This window comes from Takifugu rubripes, chromosome 14 (assembly GCF_901000725.2).
Source record: "Takifugu rubripes chromosome 14, fTakRub1.2, whole genome shotgun sequence".
In the NCBI taxonomy this organism is placed as follows: domain Eukaryota; kingdom Metazoa; phylum Chordata; class Actinopteri; order Tetraodontiformes; family Tetraodontidae; genus Takifugu; species Takifugu rubripes.
Window position 1 is genome coordinate 6,733,364 of NC_042298.1, and position 25,736 is coordinate 6,759,099.

Sequence of the window (25,736 nt, forward strand, 5' to 3'; positions counted from 1 at the left end):
AGCCCAGTGTTTCCCAAGCACATCTGCTGGTGCTCTGATTCATCCCAAGTATCTGTTTCTTTAAACACTTGGATCATTTGTCTCCATCCACATAGGTGTCCTCCTCGGGAAACCACCTCCGTCTTCCTCTGGTCTCCATCAGACTGATCCCACGAGACCAGTTACCTCACATCTAAACTCCTGAAGCACTTTAAAAGTTACTGACAGTCATCAATGAGCCGTGTAATCCCGGGACATTATCGCCGTTTCAGATTTATTACGACACTCTTGGACGATGGCACGTGCGTTTCCTTTGTTACCGTTGCTTCTGAAGACATAAATGACTCTTTCTCTGATAGAATTGTCTGGAAAGGACCATAGAACCGGGTCGGTTGATAATGGGCACCAAAAAGCTGCTTCTCCTCCTGCCAATATTTGTCTTGGTGTCTCTATGCTCTTTGTTAAACTGTTATATAGGTTGAGTATTTGTATAAGAGAAGGCCATACTTAGCTCCCCGCATACCACCGAGGGGCACTGCAGTTCCCCCTCCCCCCCACGCACACACATGCACGTTAGCCACACACCGTCAGACTGTCACGCTAGTCTCGAAGACACTGTAAATAAACGAGATGAGGCGGGAGCTGGAAATTACAATGGAATATAATAACCGAGGAGTTCAGTGGTTTAAAGATGAGACGACGGAAGGACACAAACAAAGGGGAGATAATAACCAAACATGGACAAACAATGGCAGCACAGTCCTGTCTGCGACCCATTATCATCAGCTTCTCTTTGCTTGTTTACGGCCCACAGAGCAGCGTGTTATTTTCTTGCGGGTTCAGATGCAGCGTCTTCTGAAAACACGGCGAATGGCCGGTCGGGCGCTTCACCGCGCCGCTACGTTCCTGCCGCTAATAATTCAGGCCTAAAGTTTACATCGATACGGTCCAGACAATCTCAACCGAAACCTGCGGATTTCACGCGACCGGTGGAGTCCTTCCGCACCAAAGCGACCTTCCTGGGTCGTGGTCGTGACTGAAGAATGTTGGAGCTCTTTCCCATGACTACTGTGTGTCCACCGCTAGAGAGACACTAATGTCTCACATTTACCAGCAGAACTGGCTGCTGAAGACTCGTAGTCAGTTCCCAGATGTTCCCAGATGTTTTATATGAAAGTGAGGGTGTAAATAGACCGCGCGAGGGACTGTGATGGACCAAATATTAAAGCCATCAACCCCCCCCCCCCCAAAAGACAAGCACAGGAGAATGAAAGGTAAACGTCACCGACAGCCGTCCCAGATGTGTCCAGATGTCCTCCCACTGCTGAAAGAACGCGCTACAACAATAAATATTAGAATAAATGCTCCTTTTATTTATTTTTTAAAAACCCGTGTTTAACGTTCTCACTCGTGCGACTGCTTCTGCCACATTTTGCACATCCTGTCTCACGCCGAAACCTTCGGTTGCTTGCGTCACCTTTGACCTTTACAGATAAAACATGTAGATTTGCGCAGTTTTATTCGTCTTTTCTCAAATCGTTTGGCAAGTCAGAGAGCCTCCGTGCAGGAGCAGCCCTGACGTCACCGTCTGTGCCGGGCTTCCTCCTCTGGACCTGTGAATGGCGTCTCTTCGGTCGTTCGAACGCCTCCCGCCCTCACGCCTCCCTCGCTGTAACAGATCCGCGCGTCTCTCTTCGAACGTGATCGGCTCCGTTTCCCTCTCCTCTTCTCTCCGTTCCTTTCACGTCTCAGCTCTGCACTGTCGGACACACATTCCTGACTCTGGTCTCCTGTGGAATAATATTATCTCAGCCGAGTATCGTAGGTCCATGCGATCTTGTGTGGGGCTGGAGGTGACGGTGCCCAGACTGCTGCTGCAGGTTTTTCTCTCCGCTGCTCAGACTGTACCGCAGGTCATAATTAACCTGTGACAAATAGAGCGTAACTCTACACCCCACGGCTGGACGGACACTGGAACAACACTCGGATAGTCGACCGAACACCGCGTTCTCGGCTGCTTTACGTGCATGGACCAGTTTGCATCACTCAGAAGTCCAGCCGTCCAGATTACAGCAGCAGGGGTGTCAGCACACGGCCCACCTGAGAAAGAGCGCGTCCAATCCATCACTGCCTCTTTACCTCAGCTTTTGTTTTCGCGTTGTCCATCAGCAGGTTTATTTTGCTTTTGCAGGCTAGAGTTTCAGCTGATACTCTGCTTGTAATGAACAAATCCTGTTCATGTTTTAGCTCTGTAATTGCTGACATGTTTCCTCGGAGCTGTTTCCTAATTACATTAGATTTTATTTTCATGGAAAAGCCATGTTGGAGAGCACATTGGGTGTAGGAGCTTAACGTGCATTCAAGACATGTTGCGATGTACAGTAGAGGACAGCTGCAGGACTGGTTTGGGGGACAGTATTGGGACTCTATTGCTACAAAGCTCCTCACACAAAGATCTGGGGGCTTGGGTTTAAAACCTGCTTGTGTTTTACACACGTCTCGTTGTTGACAGTACCTGTCAGATAAACAGTCAGGCATTTATTTTGCACCTGCTCTGTGCTGCCGGTCCAAACACCATGATGGGTTGGAAGCGTTGAAGTATTCCTGGTTTCCTGCCGTTTAGGTCGGTTTTAGTTGATCTGTGGCGTCTATTACAGCCTCTCCATAACGATCCTATCATCCGTTACTCTTGTCTACTGCTAATTGCAACAGTAAACAGACACAGACACTCCCCACAGCTTTGAACCGTGCAGCCACCACAGGTATGTTGACTGGGCCTGGTTTCGGTCTACGTGCATTAGCTGCACATTCCGGTGGCAGGGATAATGGGAAGTCCTAGTTGGAGCTATTTGTGGCTGCACTGTGGCGTGTTTTACCAGATTCCAACATTATCCGGGGTTTTAACCCTGCAGATTGAACGAGAGGTCGACGCTTTGTCTCCGTCCGGTGTGCTGCTGCGTTCGCTCCGTGTCATCAGCAGACGCTCAAGGACACCCGCTGTCTCATCATGCAGGTCTGTGAGTCTGTGACTCTATGACACGTGTCACCTTTTACTCCTTCCCCTCGGCACTGTGCAGCCACACGGGCACCCTGCGACTCTGTGCGTGTGACCGCTTGTGACCAGGGTAACAAGGGGTCGCCTGTTGCCACGGAGAGCAGGCAGGGGAACTTCCTCCTTCCCAGGTTATAGAAAGCAAACAATCTAATCAGGACCAGCGCTGCGACCCATTTTAGACTCTGCAGCCGTTCAGTCAGCTGGAGGTCCGACCTGCTGAGGAGTTACAGTTAGAGTCAGGCTGTGTGTGTGTGTCTGTGTGTGTGTGTGAGGGAGAGAGAGAGAGAGAGGGAGAATGAGAGATGTGATCAATGGGAAACACGGGTTCTCTTGTGCTGATAAAAAGTGATGTAAAGTTACACTTTTTTTTTTACAGTGGAATAATTATGGAATAGACCCTGGAATAGAGTTTTCCAGCTCATTTTGTTGATGTGAGTTTATTCGTGTTTCATGGCCACAAACTAAGAGCACCTCACCCTGATGTCTGCAGCTGTTGAACGATTTAAACTGGGGCAGTAGAAACTCAAACTCTTGTAGTTGGGTACTAAATGGAATGGAAGCAAGATTGCTGAATAAGTTTGGTGTCTTTCCAGTTTTCCTAGAAATACGGCTGCAAACAGGAAATCATCTGCTGGATCTGTTAGATCGGATTGTTGTTTATATCTTGATAAGCCATTAGCCTGGTTTTCCAGATATTTAATGGAAGACCCAATACCTGATCACCACATATCTAAAATCACATGTTCTTTTTAAGCACTGGTCTAAAAAATACTCCCACATTAATGTTGACAGCCCAGTGTGTAGTTTAATTATAGTTTTGTTTGGTTCCACACAACATGAACCTACTCTCTTCACTTGTCTTTACTGATGGAAGGTTGGTTGGCTCTCCTTCAGTTTCAGTCATTTAGGACCTTTGCGGGCTGCGTTTGCCGGATTTGAGATATTTTTTATTTATTTATTTTTTTGTGAGTTTTCAGTTCTTTATCGTGTTACACTGTTGCTCACTGCCGTAGTTTTTGTGGTTTGGCAAAGCTCAGCAGCCTGCTGTGGTCCGCCACCATTAGGGAGCGCTACCACGAAGGGGGTTTATTTTGTCTGAGACCATGTTTGAGTCTTTCGTGGGCTGGATAACACACAAATACAAGGACCCAAAGTTTCCTAATAGAACCTCTCAATGTTATTCACTTCAAATGTCACGAATGTTTGTGCTCTTGAGCTGCTGCTTTCCGGACAATTACTGTGTTCAGAAATGTTCCTGGCTGCATAAAATGAATAAAACAACAGGAAATGTTTTCAATGAAAACTGATAAAATCATTGTCTCGCTTTGGTATTTCAAAAGACGAGACCACATAAAGAAAATGACTGTGTGGTGATTGTTGTCTGTTATTAACGCTAAATTCATGTGGCTGTTTTAAATGAGCCTTTATGAGACGACATAGTTTAGATTCTCCCCACTTGTGCCTGTGCTTTGATTGGCTTAATGACTGTTGCTATGCAACAGTCCCAGAAGCTGCAGGACATGACTGGGTCGTGCTTTGCGGTGTTTGCAGGTTAACCATCCTCCGCAGCCATTGACAAACATAACTTCCTCTCCTCTGTCAACCCCCCCCCCTCCTTAAAAAGCACAAACAAATAAATCTCAGATTTCAAATTAGCATCAATCCGTTTTTCACAGCAGGCCCAGCTTGACACGTGACGACCCCCGTCTCAGTCCACGATCCTGAGGGAGTAGTAAAGAAACTGGGATTAGACAGGTTCACAGTTACCCATGATCCTCCTCGCACATCCTTGACCCGCTGAAGGCTAACAGGAGCGAGCTAGGCATAATTTATGTGGACCTGGCACCCATCCCTTAAACCGCATACACGGTGTCAAGTTGTGTCCATGAATTTTGGGCCGGGCCATATCTTCTTCTGTCAGCACTCTCACGCTCCACATCCTGACCAGCCTGCATCAGAGGGAGAGGAGGGAGGGCTTTTTCATGCCCTGGAGCAGCTTTGGCCATGTCTCTCTTCCACATGACAGAGGCCATTTGGCAGCTCCATTATCTATTTCTGCTCTTCTTCACTCCAGATCTGGCGTCCGCCCAAGACTGGAAAACTCACGCACAAACAGATCCACGGTGAATATCCATCATGTTTGTCTCAACAAGATTGAAATCAGCGAGCTGGAGGCTAAATAAAGTCAGTGCAGCAAAGCCCAGTCTGCTGAACATCTGAGATCTGTTCCTTTCTGCAAAAGATTCTGTGACGATAACCACGGGTCCGTCCTGGAGGTTCAGATGCATCTGCTTATCGTAGATCGGTGCATTTTTTTAGGATATTGGTCTCTTTATAAGCTGAAACGGTGTCCCGGGGTTACAAATTTTAAAACGTGCGCATTGTTGTTTGCATTCAACTTTTGACCACTTGTCTTCTGAAAGACATGCAAAGTTTTTCCTCTACTCCAAATAAAATGTTCTTCCCGTGTTGATATTTGGGGAAGAAACACTGCCAGTTTTTTTTTTCCCTCTCTCGTAAATTAAGCCCTTAAAAAGTAATGGAATAAGGAAAAACAGAAGAGGCAGCTGCTCATCTGTTATGACCATCAGGCCGGGTCCCTGTATCTCAGGAAGACAAGCACAAGTTACGGCAGCCTCAGTTTTAAACTGTTTTCTTTAGTGCGTCATCATTTACTGTACTATCATGTCCTCCCTGGTAACTTTACACAGTTCAGACCTCAACAGCAGCGTTTGACGCTCTACATGACATGAATTACATGTGATCTCCACTAAAAAAAAGAAAGAAGGACTGGGAAAAGACAGTAGGTACAAATAAATTAGCTTTGATATCTACACGAGCCCCTTTTCCACCAGTATTCCCAGGAACTTTTAATACCAGGAATTTATTTACATGGGATGAAAGATCCTGGTGAGGGGGAGTTTTTTAACCACGGCTAAGTGGAGTAGAATCCAGAGTAAATGTTTAAAGTTCCTTTGGTGGGAAAAGGGGTCGTATATTCCTGACATGGAGACGCTTGGCACTAAATGGAAAAGAGGTGGCATTTCCTTTGACATGGATGCTTCTTTCCTGGAACCTAAAAACAAAAGTCCTCGCAGATGTCCACACGGCAGCCATGCGTGGACTCCAATATGTTCTGCTCTGTGTTCATGGAATCAGTAACTTCAGAACACGATTGAATCTAATGAAATCAGCTTCCCTCCTGTCGGGGCAGCGTTTCCGTGTCAAACAGATTACTCAAGCGTGCAGAAAACACGTCACAACACGCATGTGGTTTCCGAGGGGCTGTTGCACAGTGGCCCGATCTGCAACCTCAAAGAAAAGATCAAAGCAGCACGAGGTTTAGACAATGTGACCGCCCGTGTACAGCCGTCCCCCTCTGTCCCCCTCCGTTGATACATCGCAGCACACGCGGCTCCGTGGGATTAGCCTACATGCTGGAGGGAGCCTGTTCAATCTTTGAGACGGCAACCCAAAAGGAAAAAAACTGGCCCTGTGTGATACAGAACATGTGCAGTTTCTCCAAGTGTATCCCACGTGAAAAAGTTGTGTGCGTGAAAGGCAGCGCAGCTCCCAGACTCGGAGCAGGTACCCGTGTCGCTGCGGTGCGTCATACCGTGGGGACCCTGGAGGGGAGCTGGAAGCTCTTCAAAGTGAGCTGGTTGAGGCTCCTGTGAAATGAGCTGAGAGGATCTGGACCCAGCACATGAAAGAAGCTGAGCGCACGGTGGGACTGGAGCAGGGGGCCGCCGCAAGAAGCTGCACCAACCTGTCGAGTGTGTTGCAGCAACAGGAAGCACGTTTTGAACCGTATTTACTGCTGTAAATACGGTGGCAGCGCAGTATACATATTTATACTGACGTGAATAACAAAGTGACAAAACAGACATGCAGACTGGTGCTAGCAACCACCTGGCTAACGTTGCAGCTGCAGTGTGTGTGTGTGTGTGTGTGTGTGTGTGAGAGAGAGAGAGAGAGAGAGAGAAGCCTGCAGAGTTGTAATGGGGGAATCCATCAACAAGGACCAGAGTGTCAGCCCAGCAACAAGCAGGTGCAACTGTGTACTTAGGAAGGCAGAAAGGCTGTTCTGGAGAAAAGAAAATGGGTCATTACAAATTAAATGTGTTCTTTGAGGCAAATATGCGGGTTAAAATTGCTTGTTGACAAATTAAGAGGCAACATGATGAATAGGAAGACCCCCGGCACAAACTCGAAACCATTTCCATAAATTTCAGGCAAATTTTCTCTGCTTTTTAAAAAAAAAAGCAGTATGACAGGAATAAATGTGGAAAATTAGGGAGGGCCCTTTTGTTTAAATGACACAACTTCCCTCTCATGAGTGTACACGCACGTGTGTGTGTGTGTGTGTGTGTGTGTGTGTGCGTGTGCGTGTGTGTGTGTGTGTGTGTGTGTTTGCTAACAGCTGTGCAGGTCCCGTTGAACCATAGCATCATGGATGGCTGCTAATAACCCACCCTAATAATCCCCACATTACCTAATGTCTTTCTATACTCGGCGCCATTAAACCCTCATCCATTACAATACCAACACTGTGCTGCTCTGTCCCAGAGGTTGGACCCGATTCGAGACGATGTCTGGGTCCCAGCGGACCCGCCGATGCCCCGAGGTGATGGTGTTTGGTGATTACAGAGGGTTCCTGCGAGGTGAAGCCCAGAACGTCAGAAAACATCTGGTTAATGAGCCGTCGGGGTGCTGCTGGAAAGCCCAGTGTAACGTTACTCCAGGATGGCCTTGGAAACGGAGTTTCTGACTGGCATTTAAGTCAAGCACTTGTCTCAGCAGCTGCATGTCGAACCTTCTCCTCTCCACTCTAGAACCAGTTCCTAATGAATTTGTTTTTTTTCTTCAATGCTGAATTCTACCATAGAAATGAAGCGTTGCAGCACGCGAGTCCTGATTGGTCCACGCTGACTCTGTACAGTCTGGCTGGACACACAAAGGAGGCTCCCCAGCAGCATGGCTGGATGTATGCTGGGATCTTTACTGGAAGCCATTAAGGAAACAAGATATTTCCGACCGCAGGGAGCAAGATAAACAAGTGAAACACGATGAGAATGGGAAAGTAAATGAGACGCTTTTGCGCTGAATTGCAAAGGGCATGATGGCGGCGTGAGTGGGTCCACGTGCGTGCGGGCGTGAGCCGCGTTGGCTAATAGCGCTGTTTACCTACATGAAACATCCTGCTGTTAGATAATAACCTCGTTTCACCCGTGTCCACATCCATACCTTCAGCAGTTCGCCATCTATTATCAGCAGCACTGGTTCTTGGACTGGTGCAGAAGAACCGGACGAGCTCGGGTCCAAGAACCAGCTCGGGTCCAAGAACCAGCTCGGGTCCAAGAAGCTTAGTCATCATGAGAGACTGGAGGTTTCTGGAAGTGTCTGCAGGGCAGCTGAAGACTCAGGGAATCTGCAGTGACACCAGGAAGACTCATAAAAGTGCAGAATAATATTTTCTTATCGATCATCTTGTGGTGTTGAGCCAGAGCCAGAGAAAGGGGGGGGGGGGCAGACAGACAGAGGACAGAGGACCTGGGGGATTTGTTTAGTCTTAATGGACAAGACACAAGCAGAGAAAGTTGTTTTTCTTTGGTTGTGCTTGTTTCTCTGTCCGCTGGAGTTATTTGCCTTTTTCAGTCTGAGCTTGTTACAACTTGGACTCTATTTTCATGAAATCTTCCCAGTGCTCCAGTTTCTTGCCCAGTAATTATTTTAGTGAATGTTCTGACTTTTTAGAACTTGGCTGGAACCTTGATAGATCTGGCGTCAGCACACTCAACAATCTGAGCCAGACCTTTGACACATATAAAGATAGATGGGAGTTTATATTGCCGTTGAATTAATGCTTAGACATCATTCATCTTTCATGAGTCTCCAGCGTCCAGGCTTTGCTGCTCACAGCTCCGTCATCTCCGATCTCGCAGATTTTAGACAGGACCCCTTTAAAAGGGGCAAGAAAACCGTTTCAGTCCCTGAAGCACATCAGGATTACTCTAGGCATCCTGATCAACACGCACGTCTGGTGACTGCAGAGGATGGTGCAATATTGGAGGGACAAAGTGTGTGAGCAGTGGGTGTGTAACAGTGAGGACGGTGAGGACGTGGATGGAAGATGATCACCCTGGCAGGTGCTGTCCACGAGATCGGAGAAGCTCCAAAGTGAGAGAGAAGAGGAGGCTGACAGAGCCGAGGAAGCACATAAGTGAGTGTGAGAGGAGGCTGGCGCTCAGGATCCAGGCGTGACGATGTGACCGTGACATGTGGACGTTGAAGTCGGCCCAACGGTCCGTTTATTGGCTGAATCTGTGGGGAGAAGAGGGCGTTCCCACAAAGGTGACTGGGCATGTGTGAGGGTGAGAGGTGAGCTGCGTCCAAATACGCTGGCAGCTTTACGGCCTCCACCATGCTGGAGGTCACATCCTGTCTTTGTTATCGACTACAGGCTCCGCGGACACGTGCACGTGGAAGGCACCAGCCGTGCGTGAAGAGTAGCGTTTGACAGACGGGTCGTGGCGGTTACATTTAACAATGAAGCCTCCATTTCTTGTTTTCATTAGAGTGGATGCCAAGTACGGACTTTCCAGAGTTCATACTTTCATGTGCACGCTGCAGCTTCGGGGGGGGGGGCATCCTCAGCCAGGTGTGCCCAGAGCCTCCGGTCTTTAATCCTAAACATGCTGTCAGCACCTTGGTACACTGCAAAAAGGGGGGTTGCCCATAGGTCCAAATGTCTGCAGGCAAATCGTATGCTAATGGGTTTCTGTACCTGTGGGAGGTGCATCTGGCCCACACGTGAGGGTTGCAAGCGTAAACACACTTTAGGAACCAGCCACTCGCTGAAGATTCGACGATGTTTAAATTCAGTGAGAATTCGAACTGTTATTCAAGGACGTTTCCCAGGGCACTCGCAAGAGCCTCAAGAGCCTCAAGAGTCTCGAGAGTCTTCTGACGATGTATCTCTAGTCGGTTCTGACTCCCTTTTACGAGCGTGTCTCTGGGCTTCATCTGCTCCCCTGTCTTCATTAACAGGTGCTTAAAGTTTGACCTGCTGCTCCTCCCCTGTAATCTGCAGCAGATCATCAGGGTCTGTCTGAGCCCACTTTTATTAAAGCAAACAAAGCGCGTTTAGATTTTCTACCTTTGGTTTCTTGTTGCACCTTCCTTTTTTTACAGCAGTCGGCTCCTTTAGCTCCGTGAAATGGCTTCAGCAGGAGTTGGATGAGGTGCGTCTGGACAAAGTTGCCATTGTTCAGAAGCCTCTCCAGCCACTGCAGTGTGTGTTTTTCTTCTACCGCTACCACTTTGGTAGCGTCCTTAGATTATATTCGAAGTGGCCACTAAATGCGATCTTGTCCCGGTGTATCAGTTTTCCCACAACGACCGCAGGTTCGCGACTTGCTCGGTCCAAGAACCTGTCTGGGACGCCAACGACCACAAGTGTTTCTCTCCCTCTCGGCCTGGCAGCGGAGGAGTGAAACCCGACGCCGCCCTGCAGTTGACACGTGACGGCGACTCCAAGCGTGTCGCGTTTGAACCTGTGAAGCTACAGCTGAGGGGACAACTTCTGATCGAGACCCTTCCACTCATCCTCCCACTGGGTGGGTGGGGGGGGGGTGGGGGGGTCTTTGTGGTGCTGAAGATGAGACGAAAGGAAACGAGCAAAGCCTCGACTGCAGCTGGGGCTCTTGTGCAAGGCCACCGCGTTACGAGCAGAGATTTGATCGGTTTACCGCCGTGGATTTCGCATGCCTCTGTCATGTAGGCACAGCTGTGTTTAGTTTTCATTAGTGCGTAAAGAGTCCGTATCGCGACATATCAGCCGCGTCCCTCATCCATCACGGCAACAGCTGCCGGCAGACGCGCACAGAAATAGCAGCAACGATCTCGCAGGGTGGGAAATGCAACCCTCTCGTAGAGTGTTTGCATGCAGTATTTATTGTGTAGCGCGGGTGCGTGGCTGCCGGAGCGTAAACTCACATCAGGCTGTAACCTCAGACTCATCCCCGTCCTTCACCAACTGTGTTCATGGCCCGACAGCCATCTCGACCATGTTCTGACCGCAGGAACGCGAACAGCTGATTGGACCAAATATGGACGTCACCGCGCGGGTACAGTGAGGCGCGACCTCTTCCCGCAAAGTTCACACCGGGGCGAGTCTGCACCTGCTGCCGGGCTTCATTGCAACGCCGCATCGTGATGCTGCGGGAGAGAACGTGGGCGATCCGTTGCATCGGGATGGGGAGCACGGCATGTAGAACCCCCGCTGTGAAGACATTTCTGTCCTCCATGTCTCTGAAATGAACAAGTAAACATCTTCCCAACTCTTGGCCTGGCTGTGGAATCTCTATGTAGTGGCAGCAGCTCTGACGTAAGCGACACTGTGTTGACAGCGGCTTGAGTTCCACCTGTTAATGTGTGTTGTGATGAGATAGTGGCACATCTTCTAGTGACTAACATGATACAGGAGCCAGAGAGTCTCCAGCCACTCATGGGAGGATTCATGAAGCAAGTTGGGATTTGGGAGAAAAGGCATCCGATCTCGCTTTTCTTAAATTCAATTTCCTTAAATTTAATGAAGAGAGAGAGCATGATATTGTGAATAACTGAAAGTGAGCACAATGCATGAGCTAGCATTAGCTTATTGCTTTCGTTGCTGCTGTTGCTGTTGCATAAGCAGGAAGGGAGTCAGCTGCTAGGTGACTGTGTGGGGGGAGAGTGAAAACTGTAAAAGTGAGCACTTATTTTTAGATTTGACAATCCAAACACAAGCGCTAGCTAGCATAGCGTAGCTGACAGCACAGGTGACACATATCAAATGCAAACACTTGCATAAGAATAGATATCTGCATATATGACCATAAAACCACCCTGGTTGCAGTTGTTTCCCCTTTCCTCTACGTTTATGATCAGCCCTGAAACCAGCAGCTTCAAGCTGCCCATTACGAACCGGCGCCCAAGTGTGTGGTTGAGATTACATGCTGTCATCGTGGCTTCCACAGAGGCTGTAATTAGCCTGTAGTCTGTTAGGCTGCCGTCACTTTCAGGTGTGAGAGAAGAGGAGACAGAAACCAGAACGGGGAGAGTATACAGTGGGGGATAGATGAAGGGGTCAGACATCTGTGGAAAAGCCAAGAAAGAGAAATACTCGAGGAGATTTCCATTTACTTTCAATTGGCTGGAATTACACAAAGCAGAGATGCTGGACCCGGTTTGAAGAACGCAGAAGGTAGTGTGGCTGCTTCTTGGCACTCAGTCAGCATAAAGTGCAATAAAACTCCCCTTTGAACATTAACACCCCCATACACACACAGACAGACACACACATTCTGCAGTTTTTATGTGAAGCGATGGATGTACTTCTCCTTTTGTTCCTTTACAGCCACTGACCCCTCGACACATCCCCTCCGCTCCCCTCCCTGTGGCTCTAACGTGTTCCAGAACATTAAACCAGAACCACATTTTATGAATGAATCCTGGAACCAAAGATGGGGCCGTTTTCCCCGATTTCAGACCACCATTCCGCACGCCCTGGCACTGGGCAAAGACCCGCCTGGGAAGTTACAGCCGGGCACGCTGGCCTCCCAGTTCAGGATTTTTATCCAGCTGGAGTGGCACTGAAGCCAATAAAATACAGTTGGTGTTTGCGTTTGGACCCAGTTTCCAGCATGTGCGGCAACAGTCCTATTAGTGGAAGAATCAGCCAGGGGCCTGTGTGAACCCTCCCGGCATCAACAAACACACATCTGAGTGTGAATGTCTAATCGATTCACTCACAGTCCGGGATCGTTTGTTTATCTGGCTCGAGTCACGCAAGGGCCCACTTTGAATGGGCCGTGGTGCTGGTGTGTTCTGCTCTAACTCTCTCTGAGTGATGCTGGGTGGGTGTTTTCACTCTTTCTCCTACCGGTCTCACGGTAACTTCCCTCCCACCTTAGCTTGGTGAAGCACAGCAGAGGAGCCTCCATCTCCAGAGCTCTGTGGCTTGGAAATGGTGGCAGAGCTGGAGCTCACTGGAGCATGGTGCTCCTCGTTTTGACAGCATCTGTCTCTGTTTGCTGGGTGGGCCCGACTGGGCCCGTCTGGGCCCGTCTGGGCCCTCAGCTCCCATTAGCTGCAACACACAACGGACCAGGCAACTTTCCTGCACCCGAGTGCCTGACGGGAAACTCAGCAGAGTTTGAGCTGCAGAAAATAAATGATGTTGGTGTTTCATAGTTTGGTGAAGACCAAATAAAGAAAACAACCACCTGCTCACGCACGGCCCGGTTCTGTTGGGGTCTGCATTGATTTAACACACATATGTGGGTTTATAGCACCTCTGCTCGCCCATGTCAGACCGTGTCGGAGGACCTATACGTCCGATAAGCGTCTCTAAACTCACACAAACACGCTCTCCGGCTGGGCTCGGAGAAATCCGTCCCGGTCACGCCACATGTGGCGCTGAAAGGCAGGTTGGGTACCAGTGTTTCGGACTGGGTCCACTGGGATTTACAACATAAACACCTGCGTAGAACCTAAAACCTTTAGGGCACGTCTGTATCGAAGCACACGTTTTTATTAACTCTGAGCCATGAGAGGGTTTGCTGAGCTTGCTTTTCCGGGGGCGTTTATTTTCTTATTTTCTTATTTTTCCTTTTTTCAGGTTGTAAAAATGCATCCCTGAGGTTTGGATTGAGATTTTCAAGCCTCGTCGGGAAGCTCCAAAAATAATTCTTGAATTTCCCATTTATGATTCTATGGCGATGATATTTTCCAGAAGAAGAAAACGAACCCCCGCTCTGGGACCCGACTAAATCATGTTTAAGTCAATTTGATTTCTCGTGCGCATATCTGTGGTCGTGGCAGCGCTGCCCTGTTGACTCTTCTGTCAACAGACCAGTTCTGCTGCGGACGGAGACCAGAAACAGATTTGTCGTGTGAACAAACCCAACATGGGTCAACATGTTGTGGCCGCTATAGTGTAGCACACTGAGGAGCCTTCAGGGCCTTGCTCAAGGGTTCAGGGTAGTGATGTCGAGGTTGGGTAGTGACCCCACCCAACTCTGTCATTGTGAGGACTGGAGCTGACATCCTGTATGTATATCTATATATATATATATGGGAGGGCTATAGTCCTGATATGGGGCGGGGCTTAAATGTATACAGTAAATGAGGCCAAGGTGCAGCAGTAATCATATTTTCGTGGGTTCCATGACGCTGCAGCTCACTGGATCACTGCCTGACTGGACTCTGCTCTCACAGAGATCATCTGAACAACCATCATTTGTCCTCCAGACACCAACCAGAAGCAGCTGGGATTTCTGGATGTCTCCATCCAGCTTGTGCCGGTATTGATGGTTTCTCCGGGGTTCAGAGCTAAAACCACCAATTCCCTGATTCCCTTTACGGACACAGAAGGTTCGAACCACTGAAGCTGCATCGAACCAGAGGAGGAAAGATGCTCCAGGCAGCTGTGGACGAGCTCACAGCCAAGATCTCATCAACTGCCCCCCCCCCCCCCCCCCCCCCCCTTCCCCCCCAGCCCATTTTGTTGCTGTTTACATCTCCACAATCTTATTGCAATGACAAACGGACAAACACTTTACGGACACTCAGACGGATCGAGACACAAGAAGGCGAGACTGGCGAGTGTCTGAGGCGAGGAGGCGAAACATCTGTTCCTGTTTGTCCACAGAAGAGACGAGCGAGGGGGGGACATCCAGATCCCCATTTTTTAATCGCTTGCAAGATCATCAGCGAGACATTCAAGTTTCCATCATATTTACATATTTACACTGTTTCCAAGCAAATCACACCCCCAAAATGCCACTTAAACCTGATCCTCCTCCATATGTGCCATCTAAAGCAACATGACCCGGGGTGGGGGGGGGGGGGCGCTCTCCCCTCCAGCCAACGTGGAAGTGTGCAGTTGACCTCCACTTCCTACAACCTGCCTGCCCGCATTCCAACCCTCCGCTTACATTAAATTGAATTTTCCCTGATTGTTGGAGCAGAACTGGGGGAGCCTGAAAGGGCCGAGATGCTGGGATGGATGGACCGTGTGTGCAGATACAGATAACCTTCACAGCCTGCAGTTGGCGGCTTTAAGAACCCCCCCATCAATCCACCGCTGTTTTCCCTGGAAACACTTTGTTTGCAAGAAACGTCACAGTAGCTAAATGCAGCCGGGGAGCGGCTATGAGAACCAGACGCGCAGCTGTAGAGCGGCCGGGCCGAGGTGCGTGCTGGACTGGAGGTGGGAGATTTTCAGCTCTCATCGCAAGGATGTTGGGAAATCACGTTCCAGCCTCCCGCGGTCGCTTTGCATTGAATCCATTTTGATGTCGTGCACGGTTCCAGGGAAATTCTTAAAGCTTTCAACATGTTGGTCGTGTGTTTGACTACAGGACGGAGCAGCAGCCAGAATGTTCCTGCAGGTCACCAGAACCACAGAAACACGGATTCCGACACTTGCGTAACAATGGCAGCAGTCCTATCAGCATGTGGCTGCCATGGAAGCCAAGATTCCAGAGAAATCGCAGCCGCCTTCTTTGGTTTGGACTCAACGTTCATGTTCAATATCCAGAAAAACGACTTTACAGGGTAAACCGGTGCGGGTTTAAACGGAATGGGCCATTTTGGTAATGGTGGGATCAAATGTCAGCCTCCAAATGAAAGGCAGGAATACTTTTGTGATCCTCAGGGGAAAACTGGAGCTCATGATGGCTCTTTCATTCGGAACGCCGGCCGTGCAGCCCCCCCCCCCAGAAGAACCTTGTTCTTCTTCAGTTGGCGAATGAGAAACTATCGAATCAAAAACCGTCAAAATAAAAGCCGAGCTGCCACTTTTAAGGACTCAAATCAAAAGTGAGTGTCTGAGATGGAGCTCTTCCCACTGAGCGCGCGAACGTGCGTGTTTTCTATCGGCCTCTTTCTAAAGAAGTCCTCACGCGCTCTTATCCAAATTTACGACGGCAGATGTTGCAGATGTTTACGTCCCGTCGTGATCTACGCTCTGCCTGTGGAGGTTTGTCTTTCTGTTATTTGTCAAGGCTGGAGAACCTACAACCTTCGGCGCTGCACAATCTTTGGGTCCTTTTATTCCGCGTTTCCCCCCCGTCGCTCCTGGAAACACCAAGGCGATGTGTCGTGTTGTGTTGTGCAGATTACACAAAGACGCACGTTGTCTTGTTTGTCTGCATCTCGTCACAGCTCGCTCCATTTCCCAACAGCCACACGTACTCGGCGCCCCGGTGCTGCTGGTTTTCACATTAACCCCCCCCCTCCATTGGCTTGTCATCACCCGCCTTCACTCTCTCTTAACTCTGCCACTCAGGAACAATCGCCGGTCGCCTGCTCCGCCAGCGTCGGGCCTGTCAACGTGCCAGCGGCTGTATTTTTCTGTCTCCAATAATGGTGGAGCTGGCGCGGGTCTTGGTAATCCATATCCTGCTGTAATCGCTGCACGGGGAGCCACTTTAAACTTTGTTCTACAGGGATTTTAGAAGCTGCTCGTCCATCCCCGCTGACATGCCATATCTTTTTTTGAGGATGGGGGAAGGGGGGTGGGGGGGCGCCTGCTAGCACTCACCCTCCTGTCATTATTAAATGTGACATTTTCCTCTCCCTTCATTCCCGGTCTTGGGTAAATGATCCACATCTAATTGCGAAGGCCTTGGCCCCCCACAGAGCCGTTCCACCGAGGTGTTTATGGCAGCGGGCGTTGAAGCAGGGGAAGTAGCCCGCTATAGATTATTGCGTGTGCATATTTGATGCTGCAGCTGGCGCTAAATGCTGCTTTGCATCTGTGTCTGAGGGTCTTCAGGTATAGAGGAGAGGTGTTAAATATTTAGGCTGCAGTATAAATGCAGAGCTGCAGGACCATAATTATAGCAGCTACTGTAAAAATGCTGCAGTGGAAGGAAGTGATTAGGCCGGCACAATAACCCCAATAATGCCAACAGAGCAAACATGTCTGCTAGCATCAGGAACAGCCCACAGACTGCTTCCTGCTTCACAAGAGCAGGACTAGCATGGAAGGGGGGTAGCTGCAGGGTGGTTTCAGGATGAGGACAAAGCCCGTAGAAAGCTTGGGATGATCCCTGCTGAACACAACTGTCTGATGCCTTATTTTACGTCTATGATGAAAAATATTTACAAAATCCTCCAAAGCCATTAAAGTAAAAGCACCAAAGGTCAGACTGTGCTAACAGATCTCTCTGTGTGACCACCTCAGCTCTAAAGAGGGGTGTGTGTTGGATGACATCATCTGAAAAACTCAACAGTGGTCCTTTTAAATGATGTTCGGTTTGCGTTCTCTCTCCCTAAATAATGTTGTCAGAAGTGGCCCAAGACTCTAAATATGCATTGGTGAACACATCTGGGGGTCCAGCGAGGAGGTTTTTGATATGTTTGCTCTCCAGCTCGGTGCTGATCATTCGTGATCCAAACCCTGAGAATTCTCCATTAGTTTGCATGAATAATTAGGATCCCAGTGAGTGACGGGGGCGGGGGGGGGGCGACCAGTCCAAAGCGTGCGGCAGCTGCAGACAGCTTAAAATAAAACCTCTGCAATGCTTCTTCAAATGAGAACATAACTGAAGCACCTGGATGCGTGCGGCACCTACATCTGTAACACCTGGGATTCATTTACAGGAACAGTTTGGATTGGGCTGTTCGAATCGGAACAGAATGTTTCAGGAACACATGAGGGAGAAATTGTTCCTCAATGGCAGCCGGTGACCCTCAGACGCGGGTTCAGCGCTGAATTAAAATCATGGCGCAACCGTGATTAACAAAAAATCAAGACTTTACCACAGTTCCGTGTTTGCAGATGGTGTTCCCACGGATTCCTCGTCCCAGGGAAGGAATGATAATCTAAATTGGGAATTAATCTTTTGATGAAAAAGCCCCGCAGAAACTAACTGACAGAACTCCAGCGAGCGTGATTTATGGTCCTGCAGCAGCATGAGGCCTCAGATTAGCTCACCCTGCTAGTTTCACCCTGTTGCCAGGCTGAACTCATTTTGGTGGAGGGATGTTGGAAGGCTGTCGCGCGCACACACTACAGACGGGGCCGACTGGGTCCCGGTTCTGTTGGATGAGGAGTTTCCCAACATGCCAGATGTTCCCTGTCCTCCAAACTGAACCAGCATCTTGCTGTTTCTGTCGCTGGCATCTCAGATGTCCCCTCGGCCAGCTCACACAACCTGCACGCCAATCACAACACGTGAAACAGCGAGCCGTGTTTCTCTCTCCCAACCCCGCCTTTCTGGAGGATTTATCGCTCTCTCTTTGCTTTTTACAGGGCCTCCGGGGAAGCGTGGAAGGATGGGAAGGCGAGGGGAACCTGGTAAGTGACGCCCACCACCTGCCTGGTGTGTTTACTTGTCCTCTCTCTTCCTGGAAGGCTCTCACTTTCTTTCTCCCCGTCCTATTTATTCGCGAGCGAAGTTGAAAGGCTGGTGAGAACGGTGACCTGCCGGGTGGATGGATCACAGTTGCTCTCCCCTCTGTCCCCGCGCAGGCACGGCGTTAACCGTGGACATGTGCTTGCTAACGTCGCCCAGATGTTTGAGCGGTAGCATATGTAGTAGCACAGACCCGCCCTCCACAACAAGCGCTGTCCTCCGCTGTCCTTTCGGTGGTGGGACGCCGCTCTTCTCAGAGTTTTCCATGACACATAGACACACATGTTCTGAAGGTGTGAGTCATGTTTTTGATGGGTTGGTGTTATTACTCATTACTACTGGACCTGCGGTGTTTGAGTTGGTCGGCAGGATGTGTGTCATGTAACTTCCAAACGACTTGTGATTCATCAGAGGGCACTCGGAACACTTGTTCCCAACAACAGACCACAGCGCTTCAGGATCCTGAACGAGATGGAGGAGCCGGAGTTTAATTGGCCTGCGAGCTAAAACTGCTTTTGTGGGCATTGATGTCTCAGTACCAATGAAGATACAAGGCTGAAAATGTATCACTTGATGCCTAAACTTCACAGCTAAATCAGATCATCTCAGAATCTGACCCAAACGGCTGATGAGGAGGATTTAGCTGCTTCTGATAATGGTCCATTTTCCACCAAAAGTCTATTTTAATATTTTTTACAGCACTGCTGGCTGGTTTTGGGTCATCTCGTGGGGTCTCTACCTACTACAGAAAGACTCACTGGTTCTGGTGGGGATGGTGGATCATTTTAGGTCACTGTGTATGTGAGGGGCAATGGGGGTTCTGTTTATGTTGCCTCTTCTCTTGTTTCCTCTGGTATCCTCACGTTTCAGCCTGGACTCTAATGTGATGGCGCTGACAGAACACTGGTGGTTATCAGGGAAGCTCTTGAGTGAAAGAGCAGACAGAGCGGTTGAGCAACTGTGATCTTGTCTCCTTTGTTTTCTCTGTTTGCTCCTTCACTTTCTCTCTCTCTCTCTCTCTCTTCATGCCTCTCTTTCTCTTGTTTACTTGTAGCTCTCTGTTTCTTTGTCATTCATCTCCAAACTCTAACACACCTGTTTCAAGTTCAATGGCTCTCTGACCAATGTGTAGTTGTTTACTCGACTGTCTGGAGCAGGAGGTCTTTGTCCTGACGTCTAGACACACCTTCACCGACTAACTTGGTCTTCATGCCTCATAAACCCTGAAACCCCCTTTTTTCATCTTCCCCCGGCACCTTATTACCCCCAAACGCCTTCATTTTTCATCCCTCTTTAAACCACTTGTCTCTCAAAAACGCTCACATGAAGTCTTTAACATTAGCAGGACATTTTGTGTGTTTAAATAGTAACAAAACACCACAAATATCCCGCTTTTCCCCAGAGGGAGTCTGTTTTCAATCTGGAGTTGCATGTGGATGTTTAGCGCTGCATCCACGTTGAAGCGCTCTGGTTCCAGAGCTGCCGTGGCGGAGCGGCTCGGGAGCGTGCCACAGCCTTTTTACTGTGTTAACAACCTCATATTAGCATCAGGAATGGGTTTAAATCCATATCAAACACATTTAAGCAATCAGACAAATAAAAGCATGGTTTATTAGAACCCGTAGCCTTAAAAAAATAATAAAAATAAGAATACTCTATTAAAACAAGACCAGGGAGACTGAAAATCTTTTGATCATCGCAGTTGTTTTTGTTCAAATTTGAGGATGAAATGTAAAGCACATCTTTGTCTGCGTTCTTTCCCCCAACATCTGAACATTTTGTTCAGATCTGAGCCATTGCCTTGCAGAAATACCAAATTTTCCCCGTTTGAATGAAGATTTAACTGCACATTTCCCTCCATCGCACGTGCCCTTATTTTCTGAAGGCACCGAGACCTTACAGGATTTTTATATCTAAATGCAAATCATGCACAATTACCCACAAGACCTCACAGCAGCTATTTTGGGGCTTAATTACAGCCATCATCCAATAAACTCCATTGCATGTGTGTTTTCTTTACCCACTTTTTAAACCGATGGCTATAGAAAGCAGACTTTACTGTTAGCCACGCTCGCTGTGCTTCAATGCTAATGCAGATGTTTACAGTCGTTTCTAACAGATGATCTCTGTCTTTCTGTTGCAGGGCCTCCTGTAAGTATGAGTTCATCTCCAGGTAGTGTTGAACCACCTCACGCAATGTTATCGGACCCCTGTCAAATCAGATTTGGGGATTAATTCACATACTTCACTCATTCGCACATGTTTACCTTTAAGGACTTAAGGTAATCACAGATGATGATGATGATGATGATGATGGGGGTGAGCGTGTGGACAGTTTCAGACCTTTTCACGTTTTAGCCACCCCTCACACCTCGGATCTCAATCCAATCCTGTCTTTAGATTGATGAGACAATATTTTAGCTTTTTGTTTGAGCATCACTCTGCGACCTCTCGAGCAGCATGTGAATAAAAGCGAAAGGGTCTGAAAACTGCTCCTGCCGCCTCACACTAACAGCAGATAGATGACACATGTACTAACTGGACCATCACGGCCTCCCGATTGTTTCCGTGCTCTCTTTGATTCTCAAATGTTTTGAACATGCAAATCAGATGTGCAGAAGGGCAAATGACTCCCAGAATGCATGAAACCAAGGTGATGCAGCAGCCAGTAAAGCTGCAGAGGAGGCCTGTTCATCACCTGCTGCTGCTCCAACACCTGCAGCAACACAGTCTTAGAGTCCTATTTGTCTTCCTTAGAGTAAAGATCGCACGTTAGCTCAAACCTTAGTATATCCTGTGATACACGTAGCTGTTCTAACCTGTCTAAAGGCTTCATACTTAAATTTCTAACCCTCACCAGGGCAAATCTGGACGGGATGGATACCCGGTAATTGTGATTTGTTATTTATCCTCTCTTCAGTCGAATGAATCACTTTGCTCTATTTCCCCCCACTGTGTTTCCCTTTCTGCTCCAATTCTCAACTGTCTCATTGCCTCATCATAGAACCCTCTATTTTTACCCCTTTCTTGTGGTTTGTATCCTGCCCCGTGACAGAAGGGACACACATGCACACACACACACACACGTGGGGATGGGTGGGAAGATGACATCATTTTGGCTTTTTCACAGCCAGAATGACTAAGATTTGAACCACAGGGGTAACAACAAAACAATAAAACACTAAATGATGTATTTAGAAGGAAAAATCGCCACTTTTGTTTGAATGTATGGAACTATGGCGCCAGCCAATCCTGGAGATGCTCAGTTCTTGTGATACAGCGGCCTCTTGTGGCCTCTCGGGAACCAACGTTCTCAGACATTTGGCTGGAGGAAGCATCAGTCTGTGCAGGACGCATGTGAGAGTAAACATGCCTCCCCCCCCCCCCCCCCCCCCCCCCCCTGTCTGTTTTTTTGGTGGAGCTCATTGCCCATGGGGCTTCGCTCCGTCGTATTCCCAGCCTGCCTGGCACGGCGCGGCCTTTCTGACGGGAAATGCCTGCTGCTGTTAATTGCACACAGGTGGTTCGGGGGCTCGGAGAAGCGTGTGCACAGTTGTGTTTGTTTGCCTGTGACTCTATTCATCTTTGTCACTCTGTTCATTATAAGGTTGTGGCACATTGGAGTGTCTTTAAATGTAAAACATCTGCGTAATGAGACTCATCTTTAAGGCTGCATAAGCTGGGTAATCCTGCTCAGCCTTTCCTAAGAGCTGTAGAGCTCTTAAACCGCACACATGTAATAAAACCGATGATGTTCTGTTGGGCAACATCAGGCAGACGTCTCGTGTGATGAACTCATGCAGGTACGATTGGCCTCGTTAATTGTGCGAATGGAGTTACAGACGGGGGAAATGGAGATGAATAATCCAGGCAATTAACATGGACATCTGATTATTTCATCCGACACCAGAGATGATCGGGTTTCAAACGGTAGAGCTCAAAAAGGAACATTCCTCTTTGTTTGTGTCCATATGTGCACACGTGTGAAGTCCGTCCAAGCACCAGTGTTTATGGACAGTTCGCTAACAAAGGCCAGAGCTGTGGATGTTGTCAGAAGACGTATGCATGTGCGAGTGTGCACGTGTGGGTCAGTGTAAGACACAGTGTCGCTGATACAATGACTGCGTGCTACACCTTTAAATAATACAAAAAAAAAGTGCACTCAAAGCTTAATTTGGACGCTGATTTGATGCATTTGCTGCCTATGCTTCTGCGGTGTGGAAAATCTGTCTCCCCCTGCTGGTAAAGGCTTGAATTTCACTGATATGATGTCGGGCGCGCTGCAAAACGCTGGCAGTTGTAGCCCGTTAGTAAATTTGCAGCAGAAAATGACTCAGCATTAGAACATAGGGTGAAAGTTGCAGCCAGTTTTAGTTCGAGCGCTCTGAACTACAGCAAGATCCGAGTGTGTGAGCTCCTTTGACAGGCGTTTGTGTGTAAGGGATGTTCAGGGCGACGGAGCTTGTCTTCAGTCCCAGATACTGTGTGTTTTCAGCGTGAGCGTGCACGTGTTGTGCTTCATTCAGGTGGTTTATGCATCATCAGGCTGGACCTCAGGCCTTCCATCGAAGCATCACTAAAAGATAAACAGTGTTGATGACATGAAGTGTGTGGGCATCCCACGCACAGCGTGTGTGTGTGCGTGCCTGTGCACACACACATCTGCGTGTGTGTGTTTCTCCAAATGTAACTCCCATCACTTCTTCCTCTCATAAATCACACTTGGTGGGTTTGAGTTTCAGGAACGAGCCTTCACACTGTCAAACAATCAAACCATGCTGAAAAGTGTAGACACACACACACACACACACACACACACACAAACGTTGATTATTCATGTGTGCAGTCACCGGTGTGACTGGTCACTAGTGTGTTTACACAAGCGTGCCAGTGTGTGACAGGCTGCTGACCTTGCTCAGCATAAACAGGCCAGGGACTCCATTGTTCAGGCTTCCAGGCCTCCGAGCCCAGATTAAAGCCAGACTGTCACCCACCGACACATCGCTGGTTTTCCAACTCACACACACACACACACACCACTCTTGTACACTCTGGATTCACGTTAATGAAGAGCATCACACACTCAGTCTCGTTGAAGACTTCTGTCCCCATGGCGATAGAACCCCATCAGAGAGGAAGAGTTTCCTTCCATCTCCTCACCACATAATTAGGCAACATCTGATTCTGCACACACACGGATTTCTGCACCGCATCCCCAACAATTACACCCAACTAGATAACTTTAATTGCCCGTCTGCACCACAGGGAGAACAGTAAAGTCAGCAGAGACACCTCCCTGACCTGCTTCACTCAGACGTACGCAACACGTGCGTGCGCATGCTGTGTACACGCGCGTGCGGAGACACAGATCCACGGATTTTCCACGGACGTGTTGAAAAGTGCTCTAATGGCCCGGAATGCTGCGGAGGATTTTGCCGAGTAATGACAAGAACAACACGCACGACGAAGCATTTACTTTTTTTTTAAAGCGATATTTTATCCCCCCACATGTTCACGAGATGTTTTGGTTGTGATCCAGGGCCCGTTTTCCCATTTCTACTCACTGTTCTTCCCCCCCGTCTGTAGTTTGATCCGGTGCTAACACAGAAACTGGAGCCAGTTTACATCTTGGTGTCATTTTTATTTAAGGAACTTCTTCAAGGATTGAGCGGCAACCTGACTCTGGACTTTATGTTTTAAGCATGGCTTCTACTCAAAGTATCAGACATAAAGTGACTTCCTGCAGCTTCTGCGCTGGTGAATTACACTCTTACAGTGGAAGGTCATCAAGGTCACAGGCGCTTCTCTGTTTGAAGTGTCAACTGGCCGCTCAGAGATACGGAGAATTTATGGCTGATGATAAAGCCTCTCTTTTACACAGTGAGCGTAGGTGTATTCCAGTCCACCGTGCGCCTCGTTAGCATCCATAAATCAGATGAAGCTTCAGTCCAGGCAGCAGCTGATTGACCTCACCATCAACTTCTATCACAGACTCTGATAAATGCTACCAGATGGAGAAATATCACTGCACACACACACACACACACACGGATGGTATTGGCCACTGCAGTAATCTGGAGATGTGAGTGCAGATTACAGAGAACTCCCTGACATTTTGTAGACATGTTGAAGTACTCACAGTTCCACACGTGACAGGATAAAAGCAGCACGCCGCCTTTAAAAGCGTGGTTAAAACACGGGTTGGCCTGCGCTGTGTCTGACGTAGCATCTCCGGACACCTTCGCGGTGAAGTTATCGATTCATCTTCCCCCATTTTGCCAGAAACAAACATGATTGGGGGTCTCAGAGGAGGATCTGGTTTTCCAACACAGGCTAATCGCCTTCTCAAGAGTTTCTAGTCATGTGACCACTGTCCTCCCGTAGGCCAGGCAGTACAGTAGTCTGTCACCACGGGACCTCTGACTGGAGCCGTGTGGCAGTTTAAGCAGTAGGATAAGAGAAAAGTCCAGTTTACTGTGCCGTTCAAAGCCTGACAAGATGATTGTCGATGATGGTTTCCAGTCCGGAGGTGCTGCAGTGAAGGAGGGAGCGACCCGTGACTCAAGAGACCCAGGAAAAACTGTTGGCTTAACATTGTTAGGAAGAAGGTCAACATTCACTCCGGCACATACGTCACTGCAAAGCTGGCTCCCTAAGACAACAGGTCTTTTTTTCGTGTTTAAGTGGAGATCTAAAGGTTTGTGGCTTTGAACTGAGTGTGGTTTTACGGAGGGGTTCAGCGACTGCTGGACTGTTTTTATGGAGGTAAACAGAGCGCACATCATCTGCTCCGTCTGCACTTGAAAGAGGTTGGATGGGATTTCTGCTCTGCTGGCTGGACTGTCGTAGGAAACCCAACATCCAATTTAATTCTCACCGTTAGAGGCCACAATCAATAAAACTGTCTGAAATATCATAAGTGCCTCTGTGTAGAGTGTAGCGGGGCAGGATATTTACACTTTAAACTGTTTTTTCCTGACTTTGGCCTCCAATTACAGCCGCTACGCCTCATCTTAGTTTGTCCAGCATGTTTGTCTTGTCAGATTAACTTCACTCTTTTCTCCAAAGCTTTTTCTCACTGTTATTCTGAGGATTTATTAGCAGGCAGTAGATAAAACTGTTCACACAGAGCCAAGAATTGTAGCTAAACACGGCACCCATGCTAGTAAAGCTAAAGCTAATAGAACTTGGACAGCGAAAGCAGAAAAACACGTGTAATTTTCCAAACATCGTTTACTAAGTTTGTGGCAGCTTTCGTGTTTGTCATGTTTAATGTAATAATTGGATCTGCC

General features: G+C 48.4%; 1 protein-coding gene and 1 long non-coding RNA gene across 10 annotated transcripts in view; one reads left to right on the forward strand and one right to left on the reverse strand.

The window, feature by feature from the left end:
- Positions 1 to 25,736, forward strand: part of col23a1b (collagen type XXIII alpha 1 chain b) — an 82,292-nt gene that overhangs the window by 40,782 nt on the left and 15,774 nt on the right. For 6 of the 8 annotated variants that reach the window (XM_029846973.1, XM_029846977.1, XM_029846974.1 and 3 more), the window contains exons 3-5: positions 18,342 to 18,386; positions 20,588 to 20,595; positions 21,305 to 21,331. In XM_029846973.1, the coding sequence (XP_029702833.1) occupies positions 18,342 to 18,386; positions 20,588 to 20,595; positions 21,305 to 21,331 (80 nt within the window). Of the gene's footprint in view, positions 1 to 10,698; positions 11,424 to 18,341; positions 18,387 to 20,587; positions 20,596 to 21,304; positions 21,332 to 25,736 lie in introns of those variants that run through there. The other 2 variants (XM_029846981.1, XM_029846976.1) reach the window with 2 other exon arrangements.
- On the reverse strand, positions 1,358 to 11,140 carry LOC115252304 (uncharacterized). Of its 2 annotated transcripts, none has more exons than XR_003890713.1 (3): positions 11,033 to 11,140; positions 8,282 to 8,465; positions 1,358 to 1,769 (listed from the first exon to the last, which is right to left on the reverse strand). It is a non-coding gene; the product is annotated as an uncharacterized lncRNA (long non-coding RNA). The 2 variants fall into 2 exon arrangements; XR_003890712.1 differs by lacking the exon at positions 1,358 to 1,769 and adding an exon at positions 4,661 to 4,755.